The sequence below is a fragment of the Alligator sinensis genome, unplaced genomic scaffold, assembly GCF_000455745.1.
Source record: "Alligator sinensis unplaced genomic scaffold, ASM45574v1 scaffold186_1, whole genome shotgun sequence".
NCBI classification, from domain to species: domain Eukaryota; kingdom Metazoa; phylum Chordata; order Crocodylia; family Alligatoridae; genus Alligator; species Alligator sinensis.
Genome location: NW_005842904.1, coordinates 562,604 through 582,820, shown reverse-complemented (window position 1 = coordinate 582,820; position 20,217 = coordinate 562,604). Strand labels below are relative to the sequence as shown.

The 20,217-nt window shown below is 42.1% G+C and overlaps 1 protein-coding gene across 1 annotated transcript in view; it reads left to right on the top strand.

Moving 5' to 3' along the window:
* Positions 1–19,759, top strand: part of PLA2G4C (phospholipase A2 group IVC) — a 23,286-nt gene extending 3,527 nt beyond the window's left edge. The window contains exons 3-14 of the mRNA XM_025192218.1: positions 1,761–1,877; positions 3,081–3,223; positions 3,537–3,735; positions 6,187–6,304; positions 6,918–7,058; positions 8,419–8,472; positions 10,181–10,246; positions 12,861–12,926; positions 15,189–15,284; positions 16,194–16,348; positions 17,858–18,026; positions 19,500–19,759. Of these exons, the coding sequence (XP_025048003.1) occupies positions 1,761–1,877; positions 3,081–3,223; positions 3,537–3,735; positions 6,187–6,304; positions 6,918–7,058; positions 8,419–8,472; positions 10,181–10,246; positions 12,861–12,926; positions 15,189–15,284; positions 16,194–16,348; positions 17,858–18,026; positions 19,500–19,663 (1,488 nt within the window). The 3' untranslated portion in view covers positions 19,664–19,759. The remainder of the gene's footprint in view (positions 1–1,760; positions 1,878–3,080; positions 3,224–3,536; positions 3,736–6,186; positions 6,305–6,917; positions 7,059–8,418; positions 8,473–10,180; positions 10,247–12,860; positions 12,927–15,188; positions 15,285–16,193; positions 16,349–17,857; positions 18,027–19,499) is intronic.
* The last annotated feature ends 458 nt before the right edge of the window (positions 19,760–20,217 follow it).

Below are 20,217 nucleotides of genomic sequence, written 5' to 3'. Positions count from 1 at the left end.
GTGCCCCCAAAAGGGCCACCTCTGCAGCCACAGCCCACTGGCAGCTGGCCCAGAGGGGCAGATGCCTCTGCTGTCTGTGCAGTCCCCATCCAGGTCTGGCAGGTGCACAGCAGGTCACAGCCAGGCAGCAGCCCCCACTGCCAGACTGCTGCAGTGGGTAGAGGGGGCAGGGAGCTCTCAGGGCTGTTTCAGCAGTCCAGCTGGCACAAGGGGTAGTGTCCCCAGGTACCACTTAGTGGGGCCCCAGAAGCTCCTGAGATTGAGTAGCCCTCAGCTACTTGCCAGGGCAGCTTTTTGTACTGATGGGGCAGGACAGGGCAGCTTTTTATACTGCTGGGGACAGCACAGATGCTGGCCCTGGGCTCTAGCTCCCCCACCATGCAGATCCGGGAAGAGCCAGGCAGGGTTATTTTGACCCAAGTGGCACAATTTGCCGGGCATTTGTGCTGAGGCAAAAAAGCCCTGGCTCAAATTTGCACTACTTCTATTTGAGCTGCACATGCCTGCATGTGTGGATGTGCCCAAGTAAGACTTTTGCATGCTTCAGAGATGAGAGTCAAACTCTAAAGTGGAGCTTCAATCATGTTCTCTCAACATTAGGGAAAAGACTAATGGAGTTGTTGGAAAGGACATGAATCAGATTTCCTAATGTTCTAAAACTTAGGGAGAATAAGCAAATCTCTTTGGCCTCATCTACACTACATTTTGCTGTCATAATTTTGAGTGTGTGTATGCTCAACCCTTCTATGGCACCAAGAGCTTCCAGCCTACTAGCAGAATTACTCTTCCTCTGCAGAGTGGATCAAGGTTTCTAGAGCCGACTGGCAGCCAATGGAAGACATATATAGATGGTCCGTTCAGCAGCTGATGCATTCAGTGCACTTCATACTCAATGGAACAGCCACTGTTTTGAAGCTGCTGGACCATGAGAAGGGGGTGGGCATACACATGCTCTGTCCATTTGGTAGTCCTGCTATCTACTACCAGAACTGGCAGCAGAGGCAGATTATCAGGCATAGGCACAGTCTTTTCTTCCCTCCCTCTTCCCACTTGCCTATTTGATCTCTTTTAAACTCTGATTGTACAGTGTCTTGGATAATCTGGGTCTCTAATCTTGATGGAGACTTGCAAGCAACTGTTATAGCTCTAATATAATAAAAGGCTTAGCCTGTCTATATGTGTGTCTGTGTCTGTCTGTCTGTCCATCCGTAACACTTCGGGCCAACTGTGCATACTCTGGCTAGGGGCCTCAGGCTGTGTGGGCCCAAGTTTGTGCTACTGCCGGGCCCACACAGCCTGATACTGCAGGAAACTGCAGAGGGGTGGAGTGGGGTTGGAATCAAAGTGTTGGGGGTGGGGAAGTGGGGTCAGACCTGAAGCAGCAGGTAGGTGCGGGGAGTGGGACTGGACCCAAAGCAGTGTGGGGGGAGTAGGACTGGACCCAAAGCAGTGTGGGGGGGAGTGGAATCAGACAAAGCAGCGGGGGGAGGAGGAATGGGGTTGGACCCAAAGCAGCGGAGGGGGAGCAGGCTGAGACCCAAAGTGGCGGGGGGGGGGGGGGGACCTGGGGGGATCTGACCCCCCCCCCCCCCCTGCCATCACTCTTGACAGGCAATTTGCTAATAGAAATAATAATAGTAAATCCTGGATAACCTTTAGGAGACTATGCCCTGTGTATACAACCCCTGGTCTTGCGTACCCTGGAAGCCTTTGGTGAGAAGATGAATTTCTTCCCCCCGACCTTTTTTTTCTTTCTACAGGGTGATGAAAAAGTCCGTCTTTCCCATGATCTCTCCGAGGGTGAGAAAGAAGCCATTGGGCTCAGAAAGGCAAAAGTGATGAAGTGTTTGGAAAGCCTTGGGATGCACTGTGACCAGGTATGGCTGTATATCTCTGTTCCCTATAACATTAAGGGGAACAATGGAGTTTGTTAGCCATGTGTATGAAAAAAAACCTGGATGGCTGGGACACTGGGGTAAATTCCTTTATGAGACTATCCCATAAAGGTGTTCTCCAAATGCCAGGAAAGCAAATTACAGTGACACAGGCAGGAACATCATGGGCTAAGTATATCTTTATTGGCCAAAGCACAAGTTCTTTCACCAGTAGTTAAAAGAATAAGAACCTGAAGGTCTTATACACCTGGAACAGCATTTAAGCAGACTAAAGGAACTAAATCCTAAAATGTGATCTAAAAAAAACTCCAACCTGCTCATCTGCAATCTGACTCTGCAGGCACTGAAACTCATGAGAGACTGTCATGTTGAACTGTAAAATCTCCCTGAGCATTCAGACTTCCATTTCTTCACATCCCAGAACTGACTTCGGCTCAGTGCCTAAGTATGATCAGAAACAAGAGATTAGACACTCCTCTGAGTAAATCCCCGAGGAGTACAAAGGGATAGGTATATCAGAGAACATCAAACATACACTGGATCAGGGACCCAGATAGAATATAGTTGCAGCCACTTCATTTAAAAATTCCCCGCCCCCCCCCCAAAAAATAAAAAAATAAAACAAACCCCAAACCAAATCATGAACACACACACCATAGTGTATACTTTGGGGCTTGTGCCTCCTTTATGAATGAGTGGGGAAGCTTTTTCCTCAAACCATGTACCCCAAGTAAATTCTGTAGTTAAGCCCAGAGATTGATTAAACACACTTCTATTTGGGGGAGAGGGGGGGAGAAGGGAGTTTGTTTTCTGTTTTTACTTATTTTTATTTAGTGAAAAGGCTAATGACATGAAAACTACTGGGATTTTTTTTTTTAAATAAACTCTCAAAGGTACAAAGCCAGACACAGAACAGGACTCCATGTTGAAATTACAGTGCAAGATCTTTTGAATGTTTATGGCTGAGGGTCTGGGTCCAGCCCAGCTGTAACTACTTATATATGCACATAGAATACTCCCTGATATAAAAGTGTAATGATACAAGTTATAGGAATCATCCTAGATAAAAAATGGCACCCTGTGTATGACCTTGCTGTGAATATGATGGAAGAAATAATACAAAGTTATGAATAACTGAGATTGTACAGAATTTGTAGCTCACTAAATTTATCTCCCTACTTTCAGGATAACATACCAAATATTACCTTGTTGGCATCAGGTGGAGCTCTGCGGGCCATGATATCCTTACAGGGTACGTTAGTGGAGATGAAGCAACAGGGTCTACTGGATGCCATCCTGTACCTGTATGGTGTGTCCGGTTCCACCTGGTAGGTCCACATCAACTGTATTAAGAATCAGTGTGTGTGTTCCTTGGCAGAATCAATGGCCTTTGGGTATTATTCTTCTTAACATGTGGTTTATAAGCTATGTACTATTCATAGATTCAGTGCAAATCTTCCTTGCCAATATCTCTGCCCATGAATACTAGAATAGAAATGATCCTGGTTTCACATGGAAAATATTAAGAAATGAACTTACACTAGGAGTGCTCAATCCCCAGCCTATGTGTGCAAGAGGAAACGGAAATCTTCCCACCCCCCCACCTCCCTAATTCATCCATGTCTATTATCTCACCAAAAGGTGCATGACCTACCTGTACAAGGATAAGGAGTGGACAGAACACTTACAGGACTTGGAAAAAAAACTGTGTCAAACATTAGTTGAATCCTCCTGGGACAAAAATAAAGCAATAAGCACAGTTGTGGAAGCATCAAAGGAAGAACACTACTCCCTGACTGATTTCTGGGTTTCCTTTATGATCTATAAAATATTGCATAAGGTAGGTGGTACATTCTATGACTAAGAGTTTAAAAACTGCCTTTGGGTTTCAAAACCCCAGTATGATTAAAGTTAATTTTAGACCAGGGAAAAATTACCCTCTCCCTTCTGTTTCTATACAAATGATAATGATGTAAATGCAAAGGGTCCATTTTTAGGCTACAATCTATTTGTTCCTGGTCATCTAGGTGGCCATCTTTTTGGTCATCCACATGGCATTCTTAGTCATATATGTACCAGAAATGCCATTTATGAATAGGTTGGAATTCTATTCCTGGCTATGTAGCCTTGTGCAGATGGATGACTATAGAAGTTCACAGACTGGGCATTTTCACTGGCAACAGAATATGAGTGAGGCTGCATTTTCTCCCCAGTAGTTCTGTGGCTATAGGATGCTCATCTAGGAAGTTGGTCATGGGACTGGGTCAGCTCACCCAGAAGAAGTTTGTCCTCAAGTCTCTTTGCCTTCCCAGCACAGCGCTCTAAACATTATACCATAAGTTAACCATTAACTGCTTTTCTGTGAAGCTCTTTTTGAAGATGAGCCAATAATATAGTAATTAGTCAAAATGGGTGGAGGACAAAAGGAAGCTTCTGTCTCACTGACAGCATAGCTCTAGACTCAGACTCCTTCCAGAAGGGCAGCCACATCATGAGACCACACACCCACTGGCTCACTCACTTCTCAGTGCTTCTTCTACAGACTCCCCTCTTGTGGCTGCCCAGGTGGCCAGCTTCTAAGTGACAAGCAGAAAAGTCAATGACTAATAGTTGACCTGTGTTATGGTGGTTAGCATGCTGTCCTCAGAAGTCAGATAGACCAAGGTCAAAGCCCCCTGTGGCTTGTGTGAGGAGGGCTAGAACCCAGCCCCTCTGGCTTCTCAGGTGAGTGCATCAGCCATTGTGTAATTGGGGGTGGCAGGGGTAGACACTGTGGAATCCAGAACGCATAGACAATGGATGACTCCATTTCCAGGTACTTAAGGTTGTTGCATGTCCACAAGGGGTGTACCTAATATCCCAGCTGCTACTGCATATGTCTCATCTGTAAGGCCATGTACTCATATGTGGTCATTCTTGCACACAGGGCTATGGACTCAGGAATAGAGATCCAAAAATAAGTGCCATTTTGGCACTTAGACAACCTAAATGCCATGTAGATAACAAACTGTACATTTAGACAACCTGGAAGGGAATAGAATAACAACTCTCTCTCATTATATATATATATAAAATTCTATATCTACAACTTCTTATATATCTTCTATACAGAATTTTATCTATATATCTAGATCTAGATATATAGATATCAATATTGATAGATCGATCTCTCTCTCTATAGATAGATAGATAGATAGATAGAGATATCTATCTATCTTACTCTACATCTATAAATCAATATATAGATAAATGAAAGTGTTCAGAAGTCTATATTAAATGATTGCACCCAAGGTAACAGAAAGTAGTAAAATCCAAAAATAAGTGAGGCACTAAGTCAAATACATTCCTGGTTGTAATCCCGGTCTTCAAAGTGCCAGATACAGACCTCATGTAAAAAGGTGCATGTTTCCCATTCAGTTGTTTATCTTCTCCATTGGCACTATGAACTCCATTGAATGTAAGGCTGAAGACCAAGGGCCAAATCCTATTTCACCTATTACACATCTAAGTTGACTTAGGCACTTAATGATGATCCTATTCTACACTGGTAGTGTCCCTGGAAAACAAAACAAAACAAACGAAAACAGTTAAGGCAAAAGATGGGTTTTCCTCCCTCTTGCTGGTTTTGTTTATTTATTTTTATTGGTTTTTTGTGAATGACTCTTAAGGACAATATATCAGTTTATTACAAAAATGCATTAATAGTGTTTCAGGGACTTGAGCAGAGTAGACTCAAATCACACTAAATCCACCTAGATGCCATATAGGTGAAATAGAACATTGCCTCAAGTGTCTAAAAGGATATAGCATAAGCAGAGGACTGAGATGTAGAGGACTTTAATACAAAGCTACCAATTAGAACTTTACCAAAATTTATTAAATATTTGCAATGGAAAATGTTGTTTTTTTCCCTCTAAATGTGGAAAACACCCATTTTTGTCAACATGTTTTGAGGTTTGCTTAAAAAGGAAAAAGAAAGACATGTCTTTAAAATCTGAAATAAACATTTTGTTCATATTCAGCAACTGAAGTGTTTTAAAAATTTCATAGCCGATTAATTCAATTCTTTATTGCTGAAAAATAATTACAAATTAAAAACAAAATCAATTCATATGTTTTCAGTTTTGCAATGAAACTATGAATGATTTTAAGGAAAAACATTAGATGAAAATATTTTTTTTCTCTTTTCTTGGGAGAATAACAGCTTATTTTCCAACCAGGTCAACTGAAATGTATATTACTGAAACAAAGGCTTTATTTACCTGTACAAATAAATCTGTTCTCTTACCAGTTTGATGAAAGTGGGTTATCTGAACAAAAGACTTCCTTAGAAAGTGGAAAAAACCCTTATCCTATCTATGCTGCTGCAGATAATAAAAGATTGAACAAAGGACATGAAAGCCTCCCAGGTAACATCCAATTACAAGCAATGAAATCAGTGCATGCCTATACATCATCCACCCACAATCCCTCTGGCCATCAAAAGGGTCTGTCTCTTTCTGCAAGTACAGAGGCTTTTACGTAGAGTCCCTGTTCATTATAATCTCCTAAACCACTAGTAATTAGAACTAGCTTTTAGTATCATTCCTGCAGATGTAAGGCCTGAATCATGGACAGAAGTGCATCAATGAGATTTTTAATTCTACCCCTTTCTGATTTAGGACTAGGATTCCAGGTAGAAGAGCCATTATGGAAGCAGGCATTGTATCTGGCATGGGAGAAAGAAACTCACTTAAGTGTGAAGCTCTGAATGTGAGGAGGGAGCAGCGAGGTTTGAGATCTGATGTAGGCAGGGATAGAACTGTGATGAGCCTGTGAGGGGAGAAAAGGTTACAACTTCACACTGTGGTTCAAGGGGAGGGTTTGAAAATGGAGGTGGAGAGTTGCTTTATCAATGTGGTCATTTCTGGAGTCATTTCCTATTCCCCTTCAAGATGGACACCTCTTGCCAATCTCTCATGACTGGGAAATTATTTATTTTCCGGCAGTTTCTTTTTCAAATACTTTCCACACCCCACACAGAGACCTGGCTTGAATTTACCCCTCATGAAGTTGGCTATCCTGCTGTAGGAGCATTTATAAACACCGGTCTATTTGGAAGTGACTTTGAGAATGGGGAGTTAAAAGTAAAGAAAAAGGAGAAAAACATCTGCTACTTGGAAGGTGAATGCCTAAAGCACCATAATGTGCAAATTGTAACTATCTGTAGAAGCCATGCTGCTTTGCTACTACTCTCTCCCAGCCCTCTATTCCACTGTTACTCCTGCTTTGCTACTACTCTCTCCCAGCCCTCTATGCCTCTGTTACTCACCTGCCATGACTTTGATGTCAGTAGATATTGGGAGACAGAAGGAAGTTCTAGGACTGGCAGTAGCTCCACAAGCTGCCTGGCCATCACCAGCAGGCACGCCACCTTATTCGTGCCCTGCCCCTGCGCACCCATGCATGGGTTCCTGCCTTCATGGGGTTGTCCTTGTGGGTTTTCTGAGGTCTTGTCAGGGTTCAGCTGTTAATGTCCAGGCCCCTTTTTCTCCCTGGCCACACCAACCTCTGCCCATTATCAATGACCTCAGTTTTTGGGCTTCAACTCACACTTCTTTATAATTCCAGTTCTAAGAGCTAGGGTCTACTTTAGCTCAGGGTGTATTCTTTAGCCTCTGTGTCAAAACAAACAGGAGCCCCTTAGCCCCCAATATTCAGCCTCTTCCTCCCCTGTAGTCACAACCCGTTCCTCTGGTTTACAAGTCCAAATTAAATCAAACAATAAACCAAAAAGGTACAAACTGTCTGCCCTGAAATCAGAATACAAAGTCTTCCACTTAATCAAAGCAGCCTGTACCTGCCTGGTGCTTCCTCTCCCATTCCCTTAAAACACCCACACCCCTCTTTTCTCTCCTCCCTACCTGCCTTGATTTATCCTTGGCTGGGTTTAAATCCCCTTAACCCCACCTACTTCTGTTCACCTGACCAGGCCTGCTGCATCCTGCAACAAGGTGTGGTCAGTTGCTTGTTACTGCTTTTATCAGTGCCAGGCTCGCTCCACCTGCACTGCTGCCTTGGATTGTCTCATCTCTGTGGCCTTACTAGTAACAGGAGAAGGGGTTTCTTGTTACACAGAGAGAGTTTTCTTGACTTTGAAAGCTTACTAATGCTTTTTATATTTTTTAGGATTCTTTGCGTGTATTAATTACATTAGAAACTTGAGTACCAATTTCACTAAGAGACTAGTTAGATACATAAATGGTGAATCCTTAGGTAATAAAATATGTATAAAAACGACAATAAAAAAAAACTCTAGCTCTTCATTTCCTTCTGATGGCTGAATAAACTAAAGCTTTAGGAGCACCCTAGTGACCCTGGACTGACAGTCTACATTGTCAAGTTTAGACATTAGACATTTATCCTTTCAACTCAGTCTCCAGGTTCAGTTCAATGTAGTTAGCTGATTAAGGGAAATTTTACTGATTTTCATTGAAACCTCTGTAAAATGGTTACTATAATTACATGTTCTTCCTAATTTCAGGCTTATGGGGAAGTGCACTTGGAAATATAGAGGAAATTAAAAAACTATTACGAGGTATTCAAAATTTGTATTCTATTGGACTGAAGGTATCTAATCCCTCAATTTTAACATGTTCCTTAGAATAAAGGTATAGCAATATCCCATAGAAATCATTCCAGCCTCCAGTTGAATTTACATCAAAGTACCTGAACTGACAGGTGGAACATTCACCTCCCACTCAAAATCCTTCTGCTTAGAGGATTTTCTCAGCATAGTAGGAGACCTAGATTTCAAGTCTACCTCCCCCACTGGGCATTTCTACATGTGATGCTTTAATTAACAGTAGCCTAAGTTAATGTGCATTAAGGCTGCCTGTCTACATGTGTGCACCCTTAATGTACATTTAAAATGGCCTAAATTTGCACCTATATTCGATACCAGCAAACACAGGTATCAAATTTAGGCATGATTAGTTAAAATGCATTCACAAAGATGTAGATGTATTAAACCACATTAACACTGTGTATAGGGACTGACTGGGGATTAACTTTAGTTCCCAGTCAGTCCACACAAACAGCGTTAATGCATTTTAATGCCTGCACATGTAGATGCCTTCCAAACCCACTTAATATGCATTAAGCTAATACACACTAAATTTAGGCGTGCTTAATTTCACGTGTAGACATTCCCACTGAGGAGATTTGTGGACTTCCCTAACCACCAATGTACAAATAAGATATGGGCATAATGCATCCATTCCTGTACAAATTGGGCCAGTGGGAAGCCAGAAATACAATAATTCTGGGGCCAAAAGGAAAACAGACCCTCGGGCCCTCACATGCTTGGTGCCTATGTATCTGGCAACTAGCTTGGCTGGAGGATGATAGGCAGGAGAGAGACATGACCCACCTTGTAGATCAGGGTGCAGCTGTGGAGGACATTGTTCACGAAGAGACATTTGATCTGCTGGAACTTTTTAGCCATCTTGACGAAGGCACAGATTTCCAACACTGTGTAAGGGAAGTTGCCAAAGACATAGATGAGGAGAAGGAGACTAGAAAGTTGCACTTCAGTCAGTGCTGTTTTCTCTTACAATAGTTGTGCCCTGCAGAACAAGGGACATGTTTTCTGACTTTGTAATCCAAATGAAGCTTCTTTGAACCTTGTGGCTTTCAATAAATATCTTAGGAACATAAGAATAGTCTCATTGGACCAGAGCCCAAGGTCCATTTATTCTAGTATCCTGTCTCTGGTAATGTCCAGGACAATATGCTTCTTAGACATATATAAGAGTTCCACAATAGTACAGGGACCATATTTCCCTGGTTTTAGAATGGAACACTGTTTCCCCCCCTGCTCTCTGGCACATACATCTGCCTCCCAGTTCTAGTTTCAACTGAGCATGTTGTGGAGTAGAGGAGAGAATGTGAGGCACTGGACAACAGGAGTGGGGGAGGAACAGGGAATAGGATGAGAGGGGCTTTCAACTTTTATCCCGGATGTTCCACCGAAAATGGGACAAATGTGCTCATTTGGCCAGACTGATAAAATGCTCAGGACAGATATTTAAAAGGGACTGTTCCAGTGAAAATAGGATGTATGGTCATGCTACACTGTAGAGGGATGAAACAATGTGCCTTACCTCCCATCCTTTTCTGAGATGACTAGAGTTTTGCTTAATACCTGAAGAGAGAGACTTAATATCCCCTCTCCAAAATGTTGATATCATTAATTAGATTGGCTATGACTAGTAATGAAAATAACTATTGTTATATCCACATAGATAGTCTGACTGAATTCTTTAAAGGATCAGGGGAGAAAGAAAAAGATCATGTTTCACCAAATCCTGGTAAGTTGCTATATTGTTACACAGTGTAGACTACAGACTTCTTTGTCAATCTTTATTTTTACTCTAGTGTCCTCATAGGCAGTGGAAGTGCAAGGCTAAGGGGGTTTAGCCCCCCACAAATATAGGCATCCCAGGCACGGGCTCGAGGCAGCTGCAGCATGGGAGAGAGGAGGAGGGAAGGGTGCACATAAACTGAGACAAGCAGTCGGAGTTTGCAGGTCTAACTTGGTCAGCTCCCAAATTACTGCACCTGGCAGCACTTTGGGGAAGAGGTGAGCAGCCAACAGTGTTGAAAGAAAATTTTACAGACTACTTAGAAAAGCTTGATATGTATAAGTTTTTGGGGCCAGATACAATGCACCTGGGGGTACTGAGAGAGTTGGCAGATGTGATCATGGAGCCGCTGGCCATTATCTTTGAAAACTCATGGTGGTCAGGTGGGGTCCCAGATGATTGCGAAAGGGCAAATATAATACCCACCTTTAAGAAAGGGCAAAAGGAGGATCTGGGAAACTATAGACCAGTCAGCTTCACCTCAGTCCCTGGAAAAAATAATGGAGCAGGTCCTCAAGGAATCCATGTCTAAGCACTTGGAGAAGACAAAGGTGATTAGGAACAGTCAGCATAGATTCACCAAGGGCAAGTCATGCCTGACCAACTTGATTGCCTTCTCTGATGAGATGACTGGCTCTGTGGAGGAAGTGAGAACAGTGGATATGGTATACCTTGACTTCTGTGAGGCTTTTGATACCATCTCCTACAGCATTCTTGCAGACAAGTTGAGGAAGTACAGGTTGAATGAATGGACTATAAGTTGGATGGAAACCTGGTTGAACCATCAAGTTGAAAGGGTAGTAATTAATGCCTTTATGTCTAGTTTTCAGTCTGTATCAAGTCGAGGCACCCAGGCGTTGGTCCTAGGACCAGTTTTGCTTAATATCTTCATCAACAACTTGGACAATGGGGTGGAGTGCACCCTCAGTAAGGTTGCAGATTACAAGTTGGGGGGAATAGTAGATACACTGGAGGGTAGGGCTACGATCCAGAGATACCTCAACAAGTTGGAGGATTGGCTGCTCACCTCTGTCTCAGAAGAAGTCCTTGAGGTTCAATAAAGACAAGTGCAAATTCCTACACTTACAACAGAACAATCCCATGTTCTGGTACAGGCTGGGGACCAACTGGGTAAGCAGCAGCTCTCCAGAAAAGGACTTCAGGGTTACAGCGTACCACAAGCTGAACATGAGCTAACACTGTGCCCCTGTTGAGATGAAGGCTAAAGCATACTGGGCTGCATTAGTAGGAGCATTGCCAGCAGATTGAGGGAAGTGAGGCAGTGGTGAGGCTACATCTGGAGTACTGTGTCCAATTTTGGGCCCCCAACTACAGAAAGGATGGACACTAATTGGAGAGAGTCCAACAGAGGGCAGTGAAAATGGTTAGGGCACTGGGCCATATGAGTTATGAGGAAAGGCTGTGGGAACTGGGTGTATTTAGTGTGGAGAAGACTGAAAGAGGATTTAATAGCTGCCCTCAAGTACCTGAAGGGTGGTTCGAAAGAGGATGGAGCTAGATTGTACTCAGTGGTGGTAGATGACAAAACAAGAAGAAATGGTCTCAAGTTGCAACAAGGGAAATTTAGCTTAGATATTAGGAAAAAAAATATCTCACGAGGAGGGTAATAAAGCACTGGAACAGGTCACTCAGAGAGGTTGTAAATTCTCCATTGTTAGAGGTTTTTTTAACTTGGCTAGACAAAGCCTTGGCTGGGATTATATAGTTGGGGATGGCCCTACTTTGAGCAGGGGGTTGGACTAGATGTGACCTCCTGAGGTCCCTTCCAATCCTCATTTTCTATGATTCTATGATTATGTGATTCTAAATTAGACCTGCTTGTGACCTGCATGAGAAAGCAGAAAAAGGAGAAGCTGAAATAGTCAGACTGATACAGGAAAAGAAGATGAGAGGCTAAAGTTTGGCAGGCTGTAAGAGAAGAGGATGCTCTTGAAGCCTAAAAGAAGACATGGCAATCAAGAAAAGGAGGAGGAGGTAGTTTGGAGGAGCACTTCAACTGTCTAGACAGTGAGGAAGGAACAGATGTCCAACACTGTGGGAGGGATAGTGTCCAAATTAGGAAAGTTGCCAAGGTTGCGCAGAACATAGATGAAGCAAATGAAATGAAAAGGCGGCATTTCTGGCAGTTCTTGTGTTTCTTACAGTACTTGTTCTGTGCAGAATAGTCAGTATGGTCTTGAACCCTGTAACCCAAAGAAGACTACCCTGAATCTTCTGGGTTTAGTTTAGCTTTCAACAGATTCCACAAAGAACCTGGAAGCACAAGAATAGCCTTGTTGAACCAGAGCCTAGGTCCACCTGTCCCAGTGTCCTGTCTCTGGTAATGTCCAGAACTATATCTCTCTTAGAGACAGCTGCAAGAACCTCCCAGAAGAAAAAGGTGTAAAGTTATGATCTCTTATCCTTATTTCCAGTGACTAAAATTTGGTTTAAAACCTGAAGAAAGCAGCTTAATATCCTTTCCCCAAAAGTGGTTATCCTTAATTATGCTGTTTACATCTATTACTGATTATAACTGTATTGTTATCTCCCCCCCTAGAGAGTCCAAATGTACACTTTACAGCATTTGAGGAGAAAGAAAGAAGCGCCATTTCACTGATTTTTGGTAGGCTGTTATGTAGGTTCTATGTAGTTTCGGGTACATTCTCCTTTGTCTTGCCCCATATTCACTTTGATGTCACTGTTTATGTCAGTTGACTGATGTCTGGTTGTCTTGAGAAGTAAATCTAGTTCACTGAGTTCACAAGAGTAAATTGGATGCTTATCTTGCTGGGATCCTATAATCCCAGCTGACTTCCTGCCCTTCAGTTGTGGGGGCTGGACTCAATGATCTTCTGAGGTCCCCTCCAGTCCTAATGTCTATGAAATCTATGAAATCTATGAGTTAATAAAATAAATGGCATTCTGTGGGAAGACAAGCATTTCACGAAATTAACCTGATGGGTATTGGCTTTTGCAGCCATTCCACCACCAAGGGGCCTTTAAGGACATTTGTAGATGACGCAGTTTTTAAAAACACTGCTTCAATTGAGGGCAAAGTAAATCCCCGTGTTGTGTACACCCATGTCAGAGCCTTATCCTTAAGTAAATCCCCGTGTTGTGTACACCCATGTCAAGGCCTTATCCTTCCCTGCCTCTCTGGCAGTGGGAATGGGAGAGCAAACTGAGCTGCAGCGGGGGGGCGGGGGCTTCCCCAGGTGGCACCCAGCTCGGGCAGTCCCAGGGGGCATTGCAGCCGTGGAGGGAAGCACCGGGACCCCATGTACCTCAGGCAGGCAGGCAGGCTCGGGTGGGGGGGAAAGATCAGGCTCACCACTTTTTTTTTTCCCTTCTGTGGAGCCTGCCTTCCCGGACTGCTGCCAGCTGCCTGCACGGTCTGCCTCCAGACCCCCTGAGGTGCACAGAGTCCGTTGCTTCCCTCCATGACTGTAGGGTAGGAAACTAAAACTCCTTGGAGGTGTTTTACTTTGCAGCGCCCCAAAGTCATTTGCTGCGTCCCAAAGTCTTTTAAGGCGCATTATGCTGTTGAACGTGCTGCAGTGGATGAAATTAATAAACAATATGCCAACCGAATTTGCAAAATCATGCAAACAGTAATGCCATTAACGTGGTGCAAAAGGCATTTAACCTGCTTTAACCCCTCTTTAAAGTGTTGTCTACAAATGGCCTAAATGCCTTAGCTAATAATAAAGTCTATCTAATGCCAGATGGTAATGGTCAGCTCACTCTGTGCAAAAAGGCACAGTTTGGGGTTGAAGTGACATGTTGTAAGGGCCACTCAGTGCATTCCAAGCATGTCCTCAACACAAGTGAAGTATGATTTTTCCCAGCCTGCATATGTGGTATAGGAAACCTATCTGGGAGAGGAAGAAGTATGTGACACAGCAACAAATAATTTGGAGTATGCCCTCAGTTGTTTCCAGTCTGATAAGGATTCCAAACTTCATATATGGACCAAGATAAAATCCGCTACCGAATTTGGAAGAGACACAGCTATGTTGGAAGCTCATATCTATTTGCTCATATGATTTTGTTTCACATAATTTCATAGCATTGCTGGTAAAAATTTAGATTTTTTTCTTTCTCTGAATAAAAAACAAAAATCAATATTTTTCTGCAAAATGAAACGAAAGGGTTTGGGTTGTATAGAATGCTTTGTTTACTGTAAAATCAATCTATTCTGTTCCGCTTCTAACTTAAAAAAACAATACTTTTCGTAAATACTAAATAAAATAAAATATTGCAGTTAAAATTAATGAAGCATTACTGCAAAATGAAAAATCAAACATTTCATTTCTAAATTGCTGACTTTTTAAAATGCTTTCAAACAACATTTTGTTGTAATGGGGATGTTATACAAATTATCAATGTCAAAGAATCATTATTTTTTCTCCTGAAAAAGAGAAAGTCTTGTGTCTTGATGCTACGTTTCTGACCTCAGTCCCTCATTACAAGGAAGGACTGAGATTTTTAAACTCTCTTAAAGAATTTGGATATTCAGTTCCCAGGTCTTTTGATGTTGTTTAAATAATATTTGGGTTTTGATTGAATTGCTGGAGAATAGACATATACTAAAAAGCCTCATTTACATCACAATTTAAGTGTCTACACTGGAATTCACAATTAGATAACTAAATCAGTTCCAGTCCAATTGCACTCCATGAATGAATTCAACTCTGTTCAATCAGCCCAGCACAAGGCTGTGTCTGCAGACACAAAGCCATCACCTAGTCTGCATCTATACAACCTGCATGTCTTACTAGCCAAGACAAAGCAACTCCTCCATTTCCTGGAGAAGCCAAAGAGACAGTATGTAATTAATCTTCTACTGATTTTTATTGTGTTCTTTACTAATGCCCAATCCTAGCTCCAGTTTTGGATGCCCATAGGGTGACAACAAAAACAGCAGCGTGTCTACTCAGCTGGACATGGGGAACCACCAGCAACTTCCTTTACAAATGCCGTAAGGAAAACAGTTTATTTGCCTTGACTTGTCATCATAGAAAACTGTGCATTGAGACTAGAACCTTCCCTTTTCAGGTGCGTGTTTTGACAGTGATTACCACTGATAAACCTGGCAGACAAGAATGAAAAGGGATAGTTATACTATGTGATGGCCACTGAAGGGCAGCATGGGGTGAAGGATGGGAAAAGGGGAAATATATTTAAAACATAAGTGTCACATTTGTTATGTCTTTATTGTTTAACTTGACATCAGGCATGTCTACATGAGACATTTACTGCACAGCTGACTAACTGCACAGTAAGTGTTTCAGTATCTACACAGGTGCCCGTATTAGGGCACACAAAACACTTCCCTTTGGAAGTACTAAAGCATGGTGCTGCAGCAATATCACCGTACAGTTACGTGTAGACACATCCATAGATTCTAAGACAGTAAGGGAGCTTGAGGTTATCTAGTCTAATTTCCCTTCACAACACAGTGAAGAATTTCATTCAGTTACCCTTTTGAAGTGAAGGACAGAAAAAAATAATAGATTGACTTGCCCAGAGTCTCATTATGACTTTGTGCCAAGCCTAGTTATTGAACCTGGATTTTCAATTTAGCAGTTGAACCACATGACTATCCTTTAGCTCACTCAAAAGCTATTTAGTCATTCTATAGCTCTGAGCAATTCTTCCATTTTTTAGTTTGCTCATGATATGATTGGCCACATATTTTTATGTGATGTTTTTCTTCCCTAAATCGGGGACTCTGCGACTTAGAAATGGACTTTGAGCAGCAGTCTGAAATGGACTTGAAATGGACGCACACATTCTTCTTGAAACCCATTTATAAAGCTTATTTGCTATTGTGTAGGTGGAGACTAACTTTTCAATATTAAAATTAAGATTCTTCTTACTTTATCAGCTAATATTAAGTCCACTGACATGGTCAAAGACAGAGTCACCTCCTTTATTGATGCCGGCCTTGCCATAAACTCTGCCTATCCTCTGGCTCTTCGGCCAGAGAGGAAAGTAAAATTGATCCTCTCCTTTGATTTCAGCTCTGGAGATCCTTTTGAGGTAACTATTCTTTTTCTCTTACTGGCTCCTAGATGCTTCTTTCAGGGTCATCATACTGGGCACTGTACAAACACAAAGGAGGCATGGCCCATGGACTGAAGATTTGTTTTGTTTTATGGTTATTGAGATGCATCTCAGTGGATTCACAGGAGGTATTCTACAAATCAGAGTTTGAGAAATGCTATAATATATAATCCATTGAAAATAAGTAATAAGTACAACTTACAGGAGCTATGAGTTCATTTGGGTTTGGAGTAAGAAGGTATGAGCAAGTCCAACAAAGATAACCCATCCCTGCATTTACTTTGGGAATTCATAGATCCAGAGGAAATCCCATAATGTTCAGGTCTTCTTTGTATAAAACTAGCAACTTCTGACTTCACAAGCATGTTACGTGGGTATGCAGGAGTTATTTCCTGATTTTAATGACAAAATTAAAGAAAAAAATGTTATATGTTAGGCCTGCCACACAGGGGAAGCTAACTTCTTTTCCTCACTTGTCACTATCAGCAAACTCATATTCTGGGTGCCAGATTCTCAAACCCATCAAAGACAAATCTGCAAGGATCGCATTTTTGAACATGGACACACTGGCTAAAACTCCACCCAAGAGCTATTTTCATAAGGGATTGGCTCAAGTTAATGGGGATGTCGCTTGAGTAACTCCTACTCAGACATCTACCAGTTTGAATAATAAAATCTCAATAAACTGCAATATTAGCCTAACCCTGATAAACACTGTTACCCACAGACCAGAGCAAAGAGCAGGCTATTCTGTCCCCAGTAATAAAGTGCACATGATATTTTATCCTCTTAATGACTTCAACTATCACAACAACAAACTGATTGTTAATATCTGTGACTTCACCCCCTAAGATTCAAATGAGGGAGGACTAGACTTTGGTGCTGAGACTCTAGAACCAGCCCCTGCTTTGGAGCAGAGTCTGAGAACTTCAAACTCCTCCAGAGCATTTTGATTATAGCTTCCTATTCATTTTGTTGGGGCTCTAAATCCTTCAGTTAGTTTTGAAAATCTCAGGCAGAGTTTGTTTATGCACGTGAGCCTGGGTTCCTACTAAGGCTCTGCGAAGCTTCAGTCCCTGATTCAATTCAGCAGAGATTCAGCCCAGTACAGTGGCCAAATCTCCGAATCAGGGACAGTGATCTGAATCAACTAATCAAATCACTGTCCCTGATTCGGGATGAATCCAATTCTGAATTTAATACGGCCCATTTCTCACACCCCTAGTTGTTACACAAAGATGTTTACAATAAAATACTTCAGTATGAGAGTTTGTGGCTTCTACAGAGGTTTCTCTACTTAGTCAGCTCCTTTAGAGGTCCCCTGATTGAAAACTGTCATTTTTCTACATTAGGTTATGATTAATAAGAGTTTTAAACAAATACATCAGAATGATTATGGCTGTGTCTGGGGGAAGGTGTGGGATAAATTGCCTTTGCTTTCAGACCTAACCTAAGGGAAAATGTTGCCCTTTTCTTCTTTTACAGACCATCAAGAAAACAGTTAAATATTGCCAGGCAAACAAGATCCCCTTTCCCAAAGTTGATGAAGAAAAACTGAAGGATACTGATAACCCATCTGACTGCTACATCTTCACAGGTGTTAATGTGCCTACTGTTATGCACTTCCCACTCTTCAACAACATCAACTGTCCTGGTAACTTACTTAATGTCTCTTAAAGCATCTCCTCAACACTTATAACTTAAACAGGCTATATCCTGAGCAGTACTGGTGGGGATGAACATAGGAACACAAGATGGATATGAACAATCAAAGCAGGTTTCATCCAGGCTATGCCCTATCTTAGGCACAGGCCTGTACACAAAGCTGACCTGATCAGGGTGTGGGGCCCAGGGCAAATCAACCCATGCAGGGCCCCGCCTCGACTCTGATCCCATGCGCCCTGGACCCAAAGAAGTTGCCACTGCCATCAGCAGTGGCAGCAGCAGCAGGACGGGGGTAGTGAGTGGCTGGACACGAACCAAGCAGTGGCAGCGCGGAGTTTCCGCGGCCGCTCTGCCCAGCTCCATGGGGCCCCTCAAAAGGTGGGGCCCGTAGTGGTCACCCCGAATCGTCCCTCCCCAGGGACGGCCCTGCCTGTGCCAGAACTTTCAGAACAGGGGAAGAGACTTACCATGAGAAAAATATAAAAAAACAAAATAGGCTAAGAGGAAGTGGGCAGTTTCTTTGCCTAAAGCAGGAGACTTGAGGACCTATGAGACACCTTCATAGTCACATTACCACAGTTTTTGACATTTATGCACAGCTTGGATTCTATGTAGAAATATTTACCCTTTGTTTTCTCTCCCAGCACAAGCTGTGCATGGGCTGTGCAGGCACATGGCTTCCCAGGCACCTGTGTAACAGTATGCACCAAAAAATCCATGTTTAGTTGGAGCTTGATACCACCTTTTTGCCTAGTAGTTAAATATCTGCCCACAGAGCAGGAGGCCCAGCTTCTAGCTGCCTGTCCCCTGTAGGGGTAGAAACTATTCTACTGCTGTTTATTCAGTACCATGTTCAGAAAATCCATTAGGGTTAGGGCCAGAACAGAAGCTCCCTGGTTATCAGAATGGTATTTATTTCACTAAGCCCCCACCTTCTGCCTACTACCTTTGGCTGCATGCATCATCTCCTTCTGATAGTCCAGTAGGCCAGCTTCATGAGGAGGACTGGAGAGTGCTTTTTTCTAATGTTTGACCCATGTTGGGGTAGGCAAAGTGGATTGCTGAGATATAGGTTGACACACTGTTTTCCACTCTGTGGACAAATGTTCTTATCTTTGGGATAAAAGATGAGAGGGCCCATTACCAGCTCCACTTTTTACTTCCAGCATGAATTTGTATATCAGAACACTCCTATTTCAACACAAGTGGAAATACAAACCAGTTGTGTAAGTGCTAAAAGTTGCAGCTTGCAGATATGTACAGGCCACTTGGGCATGTAAAATTTAGTCCTTCATATCATTTTTGTTTGTTTGATTTTTTTAAAATTTGCTTTTGGAAAATTAGTCCAATATAATCATGACACTTTCTTTATCCACCAAAATGGCCAACACTTTCTTGAATGCTAAAAGAATATTTTTCTTTCTCTTGTACTTATCCGCACATATTTTTTATTTATTTGTAGGTAAAATTGCTGACTACAGAAAGAAATATTCTACCTTTACTTCATCCTACCCAAAGGAAGACATCCAAGAGCTCCTCAAAGTAGCAAAAATGAATGTGACTAACAATGCACAGAAGATTTTGGAGGAAATCAAGCAGCTTGTGGCTTCATCTACCAACCCGTAACAAAAACACCTGTGTTTAATGTAGGGCAGCAAATCTTCCCACATCCATGAATAGCTCATTTGCTACTATACTGTATATTCAAGACTTAATGGCCTAAACCCCTCGTCCAGTTCTATGTGTCTGTGTTATGGAGTTTTAAAATTTAAGTGTAACAAGTAAGGAAGAACTCAAATTCATAGATACATATATACATACAAACATAACTACTGATAAGGATAGAATCAATAATTGGAGTTGATAGATTTTGTATGATGAATACATATTCACACATTTCAATATGCATATACATACATAGCTAAATGGACAGATGCGTTGGCTTATAAATGCTCATATAGTAAAGCTGTCAAATGGAAATTTATGGCACAGAATCAAGATCTTATAGCTACCTTGAAAAGAAGAAATTTGTTTGCAATATTACTCTGAGGGTTCTTCCATTTTGTAAAGGGAAGGTTACTAGGAAAAGAAATGTGTGTGTCCATCTGTGAGCAAGACATGTGGGGCTATTATCTTATCATCCTTATACCACTAGCAAAAGCGGAGCAATTTTAGACTTG